General features: G+C 39.6%; 1 protein-coding gene across 3 annotated transcripts in view; it reads right to left on the bottom strand.

Annotated features, from left to right (window-relative positions):
* INO80D (INO80 complex subunit D) overlaps positions 1-14,001 on the bottom strand; it is a 70,582-nt gene that overhangs the window by 14,933 nt on the left and 41,648 nt on the right. For all 3 annotated transcript variants that reach the window (XM_087435686.1, XM_087435684.1, XM_087435685.1), the window contains 3 exons: positions 12,558-12,782; positions 7,551-7,660; positions 5,556-5,689 (listed from right to left, as the gene is read on the bottom strand). In XM_087435686.1, the coding sequence (XP_087291812.1) occupies positions 5,556-5,689; positions 7,551-7,660; positions 12,558-12,782 (469 nt within the window). The remainder of the gene's footprint in view (positions 1-5,555; positions 5,690-7,550; positions 7,661-12,557; positions 12,783-14,001) is intronic.

Raw genomic sequence — 14,001 nt, forward strand, 5'->3', positions numbered from 1 at the left:
AATGATTTAAACACCTTTTTTTGGGTGCACAAGAGGAAAATCAGTTATTTTTAGTTTGGGGGATTAAAAGACAAGTAGGACTTTAACTCCTTGGGGTGGGGGAAGGTCGTTCTAGGCTGAAGGAAACGACACCAACAAGACAAACAGCAGGGCAAGTCATCAGGTGGGACAGGTGCGTGGGGTGTAAGGGAGGGTGAGACAGAGAAGTCAGCAGGAGGAAGATGGGACCAGGTCCTGCGTGACCGAACACCCTGGTAAGGATGCTAACCTCATTTCATAGGAAACAGGGAACGATGCTTGATGAGCAGAGTAACAGGACCTGACAAATGTTTACCAGGGTTTTGACTACCCTGGCAGCCGCGTAAAGGGACAGACGGACGAGAGCTGAATGGAGGCAACAGTTCCAATCAGAAGGCTCCTCCATGGCCCATCCAGGAGGAACGGCGAGGGCAATGTGAGCGGGAATGGAGAGGCAGGGGCCTGTAGAGAGGATTCTCACGATCAGACAGCTCCCTGGATGTGGCAAGGATGAAGGGAACATAGATTCTCAGATGTCTCTAGGGTTTCTGGTTTGGGCGATTATGAGATGATGACAGCATTAGTGGGGACAGAAAACACAGCAGAATAAATACATTCAGAAGAAAAGTTTAACAAACACAGTTTGACGCTCATACAGTCTGAGGTATGCAGACATCCAGGGAGATGGAAGACTATCTGTGCTCAGGAATAAAGAAAGGGACAGAGATGCTGACTTGGGAATCATGACACAGTACAAGTCCTTCCAATAATTTCCATGGGCCAGGGAGACAAGGCGGAGACAGAGGACAATGGGGACACAGCTTTATAAAACTGCTGCAATTAAGGGAGTTGGCAGAGAAGGCACCAGTGAGGAAGGAGAAGTTGACTATAACTAGCTTTCTTCAGTTAGTACCCTTAAACCTGAATACCACATTTCATTAATGCCAAGATGTACATTTTAATATCTCTGCTATTGGGGAGCGTTTTACAATAATGGCATCCTATACCTGCTGTTGGCCAGGTGACGGTCATTATAGTTGGCATTGCCTACACACGCTCAAAGCAGGTCACGGCTCTTTGCACTGCCATCGTGTGAATTAAGGTGCGTGCACTATTGGTTTTGCATGTGGAGGAAACACTGTCGTGTGTGCAGAAAGGCACAAACAGCAGCAGGGTATAACACTGTCATTAGCGGAGCAAACATTCATCACTGAAGAACTGACCACAATGTTGTTTTTTTTTGCAAAGCAACAACCAAATGAGAAAGGAAAATAACCACAAAGTAGACGAAGCTTTGTTAGCTGATATACGTAGAAAATACTGCCTTTCACATGTCAAGTAACACAGCTGAAAACAGGAGCGATACAGAAGATAAAAATCTATGTCTAACTAAGTCTAAGGAAGTATTTTGGTAAGTATAAAACAAAAATTGGGGCCGGCCCTGTGGCTTGGTGGTTGAGTGCGCGCGCTGCGATGCTGGCGGCCCGGGTTCGGATCCCGGGTGCGCATCGAGGCACCACTTCTCTGTCCATCCTGGGGCCGAGTCCCACATGCGGCAACTAGAGGGGTGTGCAGCTATGACATACAGCTATGTACTGGGGCTTTGGGGGCAAAAAATAAAATAAATAAAATTGTAAGTGATAAGAAATGCACTGTGCATCTTTTCTTTCTTGGTGGTATATAAAACAAGAGCTGTTTTATAACTGATGTCACCTTTGATTTGACGAATTCTGTCATAACTCATAACTAAATACATAAGAAGAATGTAGACAATAGTATTTGAAGACTAATGACTATCATCACTAGCATCAAACAAACTCAAAACAAGAAAGAATAAAATTAAAGCTTAAATTCAGGAAATCTCAAAGAAGTTTAACTCCAGCCAAATACTTGAATCCAACACAATTACGGACTCAAGTCACAAATGCACAAATTTTTAAACAACGACAAAAAAGAGGCTGCTTCCCAGCCTCTGTTGTTCTTTTTGGCTCAACGCTTGATGTCTACTTTTATCATGTCCACTATTTAATTCAACAAATAATGAGCAATGACGAGCTCCACCAGCGTGGTGGGTACCCATTCCAGGCCTTCCCTCTAGGACCGCATGGATCTTAGGCAGAAGAAGTTAGAGAGCTCCAGCCCAAGATACGCAAGCCCAACTATAAGACTCCCAGTACCACCTGTCTGGTTCTAGGCTTGTGTCTAATTCTCCTAAGCTTATGCCTCGCACCTGGCAACATCACTGGTAAAGTGCCGGGCACTCACAGAATGCCCGTAACAGAGGCCCTGCCTCGCTCACGGTTGTCCCTCACGGAGCTCCTCCAGACAGCAAGAGCCCCGTGCCCTAGAGGCTTTCCTAATGCCAACTGCTCATCGGCCTGCACTACTGACAAACACTGTTCACGCCCAGCTGTTTCACTGTCTCACTCTGTTTATATGTCAGGACAATGCATGTGCTCACTTACCATCTGCTGTGGTCTCGTCCCTGCTGAAATACCATGTTCTGTCTCCAGCCTGGGCTTCCAGCAGCTTAAGCCTCCTCCACCAATGCCTGATCTATGCAGTGGCCATGTCTAGTTCTGAATCTCCAGCCCGCCCAGCCATGAATCATTCAGTAATTACTGACTGAGCGTCTCTGTTCTAAACACTGGGGAGACAGCAACGGACAAAAATGTTCCTGCCTCTGAGAAGCTGACATTCTAGGAGAGGGATACAGACAACAAATAAACTAATTCATAAATGACGTAAGGTTAGGCAGATACAAATGTCAGGAAGAAAAATAAAGTAGACTGTGAGGATAAAAAGTGACAGGGGAGGCGGGAGACTTCTTTAATGAAGTGACATCTGAGAAACCTGAATGCAATGAGGGACTGAGGCAGGTAGAAATCTGGGGAAAAAAACATTCCAGGAAAAGAGAAAAACAAGTACAAAGCCCTGAGGGTGGGCGCATACTCAGAGTGTGCAAGAAACAGCAAGAAGACCAGTGCTGCTGGGACTCCAGAAGCGAGGGCGTGAGGTGAAGCTGCAGAGGGGCCAGGGCCAGACGAGGAGGCGCCTCACAGGCTGTGGTAGGAATTCTGGACTTGATTCTAGATGTGATGGAAAGCCACCGGAAGGTTCTGATCAGGGCACTAAAATGATCAGATGTGTACTCTAAAAGGCCTGCTCTAAAGGCAACATGCTGGATACTTCCATTTATAAGACATTCTGGAAAATGTAAAATTATAGGGACAGAAACAGAGCAGTGGAGACGGAGGAAAGGACTGATACGAAGGGGTAGTACAGAGAATTTTGGGGGTGATGGAACTGTCCCACGTCTTGATGATGGTGGTGGTTATATGACTCATGCCCTGTCAAAACCCACAGAACTGTCCCTCAAAGGAGCACATCACTGTGGAGTTCAGAGAAAGAGGGACACACGGCCCACTCTGGCTGCCATGTGAACAATACAACTGGGTACGGGGGGCATGGCAAGAAGCAGGAAGACCAATGAGGAGACTATTACGACAACGCAGCAAGGACGTCGGCAGCTAAGGCTAGGGTGGAAGCAGGGAAGTCGTCGAAATGCACCTGGATTCAAGGTACAGACTGAAAGTAGAGCCAAGAGATCTGCGCGATTCTAAGTCTTGCAGTGTAAGTCTGGCACACTTGTAAGTCTCTTACCTGGGGACTGATGGGATTACAAGTGTTTGCTATACTCTTATGTAATTTTTAACTTAAAACAAGAATAGCTCAAACTGCTTTCAGAGAGAGAACCATTCTCAAAACTTTCAATCATAAATACCTTTTACAAACCTGATTAATATTATTTTATATTATCTTTTTATTTTATATTATCATATAAAATGTATATTATTTTATGACTAATTATACTAATTCAACCTTATGTTTGCCTAGGTGAATTTGCCTAAGTAGGAATATTTAATCAGCTGAAGAAAATACACTGCTTTCAGTTCTTTAAAAGCATTCACAGGGGCCGGCCTGGTGGCGTAGCAGCTAAGTTCGCACGTTCCACTTCGGCGGCCCGGGGTTTGCCGGTTCAGATCCCGGGTGTGGACTTACTCACCACTCATCAAGCCATGCTGAGGCAGCGTCCCACACAGAACTAGAAGGACCTACAACTAGGATATACAACTATGTACGGGGGCTTTGGGGAGGAAAAAAAGAAAAAGAGGAAGATTGCCAACAGATGTTAGTTCAGGGGAATCTTCCTCAAAAAAAAAAAAAAAAAACCATTCACATAATAGTTGTTGTCATACTAATGAAAACTTCACTCTTATTAAACCAATAAAGCAGACCCTGAAGTACAGCCTCCCTATTTAACAATATTTTCCTTGTCTTATTAGAAGCATGCTGAATGGTGTGACTTTAAATCAGAACCTACAACCAGGATCATTCACTTCCGTGGTCTGAAGTGCCCATGTTAACAAGGGCCTGTGAAACCAATGAACGTCCACAAAAGTGGTCCCAAAAGCACAAAGAAATCACTCCCTAACCATGATAACGCCTGAATAAGCTAACAAAAATGTCCATATTTTAAATGTTTTTAAATTAAAATGGGAAGAAAAATAATTACTCAACATTTGTATATGTAGTTTACTATAAAAATTTTCAAAATATGTGCTCTATAAAAGAAATTAAAAAACAAAAGAAGTTCTTGGTAGTGAAGCAGCCTGGGAACTAAAAACTTGGAAACTGAGGTCCAGAAAGAATGAAGCACTGGTCCTGTTACACTAGCGGCAATGCCAGATCACAACCTTGGACTAACTCCTGGTCCAACGCCCACTGGGCTACCCTGAGGCAGCCTGAAAACCATGAAATGCTTACAGAGGGCAAGAATTTTCTCACTCAACTTTTAGTACACATCCCTTGCACAATACCTTGCAAATAGCAGAAGAACTCAATGAGTGTCTGATGGGTGAAACAACAAAAATGCATTTATTTTAAATGATTATATAATTCAAATTGATTCACTAATTCAGACTTGTTTCTCCTCCAAATAATTCTGAATTAATTAGGGTTTATGATATCAGCATTAACAAAAGCAATAATTAAGTTCAACAGAATTATAGAAAGGTTTGGCTTTGGGCCAAAATTTTATCAAATATTCAAGACATTCATAGAATTGTATATAAAAAAGCAAAAACCTAGAGAAATGGGGCAAAGAAAGAGCTTGGGGAATCTGCTACATACACGAAAATGTATCTTAAGGAGAAGAGAGGTACAGAACAGGGATAGACAATAAACAAAATACCCATATCTAAGTTCTACTAGGACTCGTCCATAACAGTGTTTCGTTTGTTTTTTTCTTTTTTAATGAGGATACGACATTAATTCGATGGGTCACGACCAGCATTTTTTTTCAGTAATATAGAACAGACTATAAAATATCAGGTACTAAAAGTACCGTTTCATAAAACTTGTTTCAGGGATTTATACACACACATAGTTTGTGCTAAGTCACAGCGTACTTCCTACTATGGATAGCTGTCAAAAGTCAGAAAGCCTCTGCCGCAGAACACAAAATTGGAACTTACCATTTTTTTGGCATGTTCCTCACACAGAGGTGTCTGGTGTGTAATGTCAAACACGGGCACCGAGCACTGCTGTCCGTCTGCAAACTTGGCCGTGCAACTTGAGAAGAGCTGCTGAGAGCGGTTCAAGAGGATATCTGGGTTTTTTAGGTTAGGAATAAAATACACTGAAATTCTATTTAATTTTAAAATTTTTGTATAACATTTGCTTCCTCCCTTACTTCATTTAGGACTTATACATTTTATTATGTATAAAAGCTAAACAATCAACCCAACTACTGACGTGGGAAAATGGTAACAGTTGAATTTACCATCATTATTTATCAGAAGATACTTCTGAGGGAGTCCGTTTTGCTAATGGGCTCCTAACATGAGTCTACTGCGTGGCCATTCTGATTTCTGTTATTTGGAGAAGCAGGGTCATTTCCTTCTTAACACACTAACTTCTAAAAGTTACACTATAATGGTTAAAAAAACCACAACTACTTTCTTTTAAGGAAAACTTCTGCACATGATACTCATCAAGAAAAATAAAGATATAGTTACAAAAAACTCATCTATGCAAATTTGGGTTTTTCATTTCACATTTCCAACCCCAAACTCAAACTTACAACTTATAAAAAATTACCTTTCAATCAAAACTGCGCTATTAAAATTGGAATGTCAGCTTCACAGCATCAACACTTTTAAGCATCCATATGCTCAACAACTACCTACATTCCCACATCATTTACTTTCTCTCCACTCAGGAAGCATCTGTTTTCCTTTATGCTCTTATGGTTAGGGCTATTGATAAAGCCTGTCTTGCATAGAAGCTGCTCCTGAAAAAGTTGTGAAAATACAACTCTAAGAGCAGAAAGGAGGGCAAAAGTCAAACAGATAGTAAAGAAGAATAATTGCTACTATATGAATTTTCAAATGCTACTCAATTTTAGATGTTTAATAAAAGTGAGAGTAGTAAGATTTCATAACCAGCCTGAAGCTCTTTAACATAGTTTTCCTCAAGTATATTCTGTCTCCAGGTATCTTCTTTCCTAGTAGAAAGTGATGTTTATCTTTCATTCATTTCAAATCAGCACTGTACTCAATACAAACAGCAAATTATTCCCACTGCAGAAGGCACGTTATAAAACTACATAACTTTCTTGGAAGACTAAAAACAGTCTTTGAATAATATTTGATTTTTCCAACAATGAATCTTATAGTTGCCTCTTATAAACTATCTAGAACCACCGGAAGGAACAGAATTCTGTTAACAAAATTTAATTGACAGCCACTAGAAGAACCTGCTACTTGCTGTCAATTTTGCTTATTTTAATGTGATTCTTGAATAAAGAATTGCAAAGAGATAAGCAGAAAGAAATTATTCAGAGGACATCATGAAAACTGGAAGTTATATAAAAATTATTTTATTTATTTTTTTTTTAAAAGATTTTATTTATTTATTTTTTCCCCCCAAAGCCCCAGTAGATGGTTGTATGTCATAGCTGCACATCCTTCTAGTTGCTGTATGTGGGACGCAGCCTCAGCATGGCCGGAGAAGCGCTTGGTGCGTCGGTGCGCGCCCGGGATCCGAACCCGGGCCGCCAGCAGCGGAGCGCGCACACTTAACCGCTAAGCCACGGGGCCAGCCCTAAAAATTATTTTAAACATTAAATAGTTATGATTTCAAAAGTCATTCACTTGGGCCGGCCCCGTGGCTTAGTGGTTAAGTGCGCGAGCTCCGCTGCTGGCGGCCCGGGTTCGGATCCCGGGCGCGCACCGACGCACCAAGCGCTTCTCCGGCCATGCTGAGGCTGCGTCCCACATACAGCAACTAGAAGGATGTGCAGCTATGACATACAACCATCTACTGGGGCTTTGGGGGGGAAAATAAATAAATAAATAAATAAAATTAAAAAAAAAAAAAAAAAGTCATTCACTTGGCCTAAGAATGAAATACACAGCCCCAAACAAGTCAACACTTGTCAGCGCCTGTCAATTTAGTGAAGAGGATACGTTGGAAACAATGTCTGGTGAAGGGAAGGGCTCTGTTAGTGCACTGTTCACCCTTCACGGTTCCACTGCACACGGCTGGCTCCATCTCCCTCAACTTGGTCTGGCTTATGCTGAGAAAGAAAAAAACAAAATTAATTTTTGAAAAATGCTTTAAGAATCCAGGGCAGTTTTCCAACATATGTTACCACAATGTAATACCAACATTTGACCTATCTACATTCATTAAATAAATGCAAATATGAGTTACAACAACCAGTTCCAATATTTCTCCAATCTACTGACAAAACAAATAATTACATCAGAAACGGTTTTGACTTTGTTTTTTTTTTAAAGTGATATCTGGTTCCTTTTACTTCACAAAGAGGCAGTAGAGAAAAGTAACGAGGACATGAGGCTAGCTCTATCCCTTCCTAGCTGTGTGACCTTGGGCCAGTCACTCAGCCTTGCTTAAGCCTCCACTTCCTCACCCGTGAAGTGGAGAGAAGAGCGCCTTTAGCTGACAGGTACGCACCAAAGACACAGCCCACCTAAACACCTGTCACGTACAGCAGACACTGTGGCCACAGCAAACAGTGTGAGGTCGGCAGTCACCACAGTTGTATCATCACTATCAGATTTTGGCTGTGTCTGCTGCTGAACAGCAAATCTGCAAACACACTGATTAACACATTAGGAGAGGACACTGATATGCAGAAATGGTTGATTTGCTCTCATCTTCCAAAATGCACTCACTCGGGACTTTTTTTTAACTTTCTATCATACGTTTGACTCCAACTTTCGTTAAATGCTATCTCCACTTTGTATATTTAATATTTAAATATTTTAATTTATTTTTGAATTTTATGAACAGGCAATGCGTTCACACGGTTCCAAAAAAAATCGAAGAGAAAGCTAGCCAGTGAAGAATCCCCTTTCCACCCTCGTCCTGATTTGACAACTCCCACTCCCTCTATGATAAGTATTCATTTCATGAGTTTGTGGATCCCACTATAGTTTATACAAACATAAAAAACCCACAATATTTAAATTCTTAGAAGCACAAAAACCATCCTCTCTACGTGCCTCTCTACAGCCTCAGAAACGCTAGGCCTTGACGCATGTCTGCGTATGGAGGAGTCTACTTCACTGAGTCACAGGGCAGGCACCAGAGATAAAAAAATCTTTTGAATTGTTTGTTTCCAGTATCTTTCTAAGGATTTCAACGGAATGATTTACACAAATTAGAGAAGGTCATACAGAATCTAAATTACAAATGAATTTACATAAAATCTAAATAAAAGAATACTTCTGTTGTAACTTTCATATGAACGGTAAATGCACATGGACAACCAGGTGCTGCCCTGGACGCCGCCTTAATGAAGGGCTCTGCGAGGTCCTCCAGGACCACAAGAGTGCGGAAGTGGTCAACAACTTTAGCCCTGTAAAACGGACATACAATTTCAAATAAATGAAGCTAAGCCCAAATTCTCTCGGTCTAGATTTAAATAGAAGGCAGACTCTATATTGAGTGGATAATTTTCGTTGCACACTTTAATAATTTGCTCGGCCATCTACCAAGGCCAGTGTACAACACATTCCCTCACTCTCTTTATCCCAGACTTCAAAGGAAACCACTGGTTTCATTTTTTAAAATCGCCAATATGTTCCAACTCACCAACCTATCTCTTAAAATAAACCTGAAGTCAGACTTTCAATATTCCCATGGATAACATAAAGTAAAAATGCTGCTATGATGTTAGATATATTTTATTGTCCAGATAATCCCAACAAAACCAAGGGAGAATTATCAAAACGTTTTCATGTTTTTTAATATGAAAACATCTACCACAGGCTTCCATTTTGAAAGCTCTATTGGATCCCCCACTAACAATGAAGTTTCCATACAAACAACACTAGTCTCTGTAGTATTGTGGGCTACAAGATACTAGGAGTAGGGTTTATACTTTGAGCTATTTCAATGGTTTATTCCACATATTCACCAATAAATATGACAAAGTTATTAGATAAAAAATACTTTAATGTGGGCCGGCCCTGTGGCTTGGTGGTTAAGTGCGCGCGCTGCGATGCTGGTGACCCGGGTTCGGATCCCGGGTGTGCATCGAGGCACCACTTCTCCGTCCATCCTGAGGCCGAGTCCCACATACAGCAACTAGAAGGATGTGCAGCTATGACATACAACTATCTACTGGGGCTTTGGGGGGAAAAAAATAAAATAAATAAAATCTTTAAAAAAAAAAAAAAAAATACTTTAATGTTATTCAGTTTATATCCAAACGATATTTTAATAGATACCTATTAGAAGGTAGCCATTAACGTTTTAATTTCTAAATATATTTAACAGCAACTTTTTAAATGTCTTTTGTGGAATTAGTCTCGGACAGCAAAAACATCAAATAGACGAAGGGCATTATCCAACTGACAGCAGTTTTTTGTGAACCTAAAATATAACGTAAAGGAGCAAGCTACCAATCACCAGGGAATGCTTACGGCACATCGTCATAAGATTATCAGCGAGGCACCGGGCAACACACTTTTTACCATTCATGGGTGACACAACCAAATGACATCCAGTAAACCCGGGAACTATAAGAGAGTTCATCTTGGTGTTTGTTTTGTAACTCAGGAAATTCTTTAAAAAATATCACTAAAGGTGGTTTGGGAGATGTTCTCAAAAGGAAGGGGTTGATTCTGCCTTCATCAATAAATCATAATCACATAATCATAATGTTATAATCACATAACCACATAATCATAAATAAATCACAAATCATAAATAAATACAGTTTTCTACACAAATACCAAAGTGTCCCCAACTCATAGTATCGTCTCTTACATCTTTGAGAAGGTCATAAAAATATACTAAACGCAATGTATACAACGCTTTACATACACAATGCTTCATGCTGGACAAAACTAAAGTTTCTACTGAAATTCTATACTTAAAAAGCATTATATAATATAAATGTCAGCTATCATTATTTTAAAACCTATGTCAAACTGAGTGAATTCTTTCAACAAATAGAGAACAGATGTCTCTTCACTTATTCAATTCTATTTATCAACACTGGAGATTTAAGAACAAAATGTACATTGTTCCTGCCCTCATAGAAATTATTGTCTAGCCTGACAGACAGACATTAATGTAAGTATAAAATCCTACAATGAAGCAGAGTGCAGAGCACAATAACCATATACAACAGGGGACCTAACATAGTCAAGGGAATTTGGAAATTTTTCTGAGAAAGATAAGTCTCTAAGTCAGTAAACTACGACCTACAGAATGTTCTAGAACAGACACTACCTCCCTACAGAGGACTGGGAGCTCTACAAGTGAGGGAAAATACGGCAGGCTGCAGTCACTATGCAGGTATATTAGACACACAATCACAGTTTCACACAACTCTATGCCAAGAAGCAGAAAACTCCTCAGGGCATAGCATCTTTTTAAGGTAAGTGATTGAAAACTAGGTTACTTTTTTTACAGCAAATATAATGAAAATGAAAATACACAAAACTAAAATGAAATTTCAAAAACTATATAGGTATGCAAGAAATATGATCAATAGCTACTAAAGCAAAGATTATTTTTTTTAGTTGTCTGGGTTTTTTAAACCCTTTTTTCTTCAAGTGGCTCATGATTACTATAGAAAACAGAATATACAGACTACAAATTTTTTTTAACTTTAATTTATCAATAATCCCACGATCTAGAGATAACTACTGCTAATATTTAGGTATATAAACTCCTAAAATGTTATATATTCAAGGTTATCTAAAAAATTAATAAGTAAAAAGTGTGAAGAAAAAAACTCATTACAGAACTGAGCCTTCTAAATCTGAAAATTATTTCCTTCAATAAAAAGATGTTTTGGAAATTTTCAATTCAATTAAGCTAGTATTTTCAAAAGGTACATAATCTAATATAATTATGATTCAATTTACATTTTTACCACTTAGATAAACTTCCAAAACGGCAATATACCATAATTTTTTCATCAAAACATCAAATAACTCTATATTTCCAATATATAGATTTTCATTCAATAAAACATTATGAAAACATTATAAATCATGTTTCCAAAACAATCTTTGAGAAAAGAGGGGAACGGGTATGATATATTTTTACGATAAAAAAACTGGACACATACTCTTAAATAGTAGAGATCCAGTTTTGCTTAAATACATACATAAAACAGGAAGTGTAAGGACTAACATCCATGTTATGAAGCCATCAAGTCATGTTTTAAAGAATTAATATCATGAGAAAATGGTCATAATTCAGTGTTAAATGGAAAAAAAGCAGGAAATAAAAAAAATACATAGCATGATCTTAATTTTGCTTCTTAATACAAACATGGCTCACTGGAGATTTCATACAATATACACCCACATACCAGACACAGAAAACAACTAGAAGCAAAAAGAGTCAAAATGTTCACAATGCATATTCTCTGTTTTGTGAATGTTGATATTACTGAGATTTTCCCCTTCTTTTTTCTATATTTTTCAAAATTTTCACAATAAGGAAGTATCTGTACTATCAACAGAACTGAATTTTTCCCAAAAGAAATCCAATGTAATAAGATATTTTGAACACATAATATGTGGGAAAATACATTGGAAAGAAAATTTTAAAATAATACAAGTAAAAAATGTGAAATACTACTTTTGTAGTAAATAAAAATACAAATATTACTTTGAAATAACATGAAATTTCTAAGCATTGTATTTTTTTAAAGACAGGTAAAATTCTCAAATCCTTTATTAAATAAATTCTAATCAAACTCCAGCAAAATACAGTAATGCTTTAATTTTACTGTCAGCTCATGGCAGTATTCTTTTACCACCTATGTAGAACTTCATCTGAGCAACAAGACCAAAATACAGTGCCTAAATATTTCAGGCTTAAATGCCCACCGTCCCTCGTATCTCAACTACCCTCTCAAAATACACACAAAACAAACTGAGACAAGCCCCTCGGAAGCAGGTGGCCGGCAGGGCTCTAACCTGGCTCGACTGCACGCAGCTCTCTGCAGCTCCTGGATGAACTGCCCGGTGCACTCTGGCTCTCTGCTGGCCGCCTGCAGCAAGGCTTTCCTAAACGTGTGCCGGCATTTCTTCTGACGAGATTCTGCCCGCTCCAGGCGGCAGAGGTGCTTATATTTCTGCTGAAAGTAAGTGCAAAGTTGGGTCACCCTGGAGCTCCTGGTCTCTGTGTCATCGTCATCTGACCTGGAAAGTGCAGGGAGAGAAGTGAAAACTGATTACACGTCAGGCTTGTTTAGAAAGGGCCACTCTGAGCAAGAGTGGCAGGATGCACAAGGTTAAATCCCGTGAGCACATACCAACAAAATCAGAGGAAGAGAATTAGAGCAGAGCTGAAAATAAGGACACTGCGTCAACAATAAGTGAGGTGGCTTCTTAAACCCAATGCTTTACGAAGCTTCACCCTTCAGCATGTCATAACTAGACACCTAATGCACCAGTCTTCTAAACTTTAAGTGACTGGTGATTCTTGGGAAGAAAATAATTTCTTTGCCTTTACTTACTAAAAAGTCTGAGTAAATGACAGAGCAGCTATCCTCATTAGCACTCAGCATAATTTCCTAAAAGAGAGGTCGCACCAGAACAGAGCAGTGACCTCTACTTTCAAAGAGCTGCCCTTTCAGAGGGACCCTTTCCTGCCACGCACTTAAAGAGTTTTGATTGTGGAGATCACAATCATTCCTCAGTGCTTTTTAAATTAACCTCAAAAGACAGCCTCAACAACATTTCCTATACCAGGGACCTATACCAGGGACCACAGAGAGGTTTTCCGCTGATGTTGACGGACTGGTGGCCCCTGCTGGAAGGCTATGTTGAAAGGATGCTGAGGCTCAACAACAAGAGTGCTGGTTGGTCAGCAATGTCTCCCATAGCGAGGGTGACAGGGCCACCTCTCCACGGAACAAATGTGGTCTCACTTCTTACTGTTAGGAATAATGCACTCTAGACTTGGAACCTGACCCTTGTTGTTTTATCTTCTTTCTCTTCTATCATAACATAAGCAAACAGCACACGTGTGACGCTACAGGTGCTATATTATTTTATTACACTTCTGTGAATCACTGCTTGGAGTCTCTTCTCTTCCGAAGCGGTATGGCTCCTTTTCCTTCAGAATAGCCACAACTGGCTACTCTGTAAACTTCAGTGAAGTATGTGTCCTAAGAAACACATTCTCTTCAGTATAGTTTCTACTACAGATATATCAACTGAAGGATCTTACTTCAATCTTTCATTTATTCAACATTCAACATCTACAGTATGTCTATAGGCTGAATACTGTAGAGGAGAAACAAAAAATTTCAGGGAGTTTGCAATGCAATTTAGACAAGATAAACACCCCAAAAGTTAAACAATTCAAAAAGAGGATAGAATCAGTAACCAAAACTGCGGGGCAGACAGACCAGCG

This window comes from Ceratotherium simum, chromosome 9, assembly GCF_057802395.1.
Source record: "Ceratotherium simum simum isolate JZ-2026a chromosome 9, ASM5780239v1, whole genome shotgun sequence".
In the NCBI taxonomy this organism is placed as follows: Eukaryota; Metazoa; Chordata; class Mammalia; order Perissodactyla; family Rhinocerotidae; genus Ceratotherium; species Ceratotherium simum.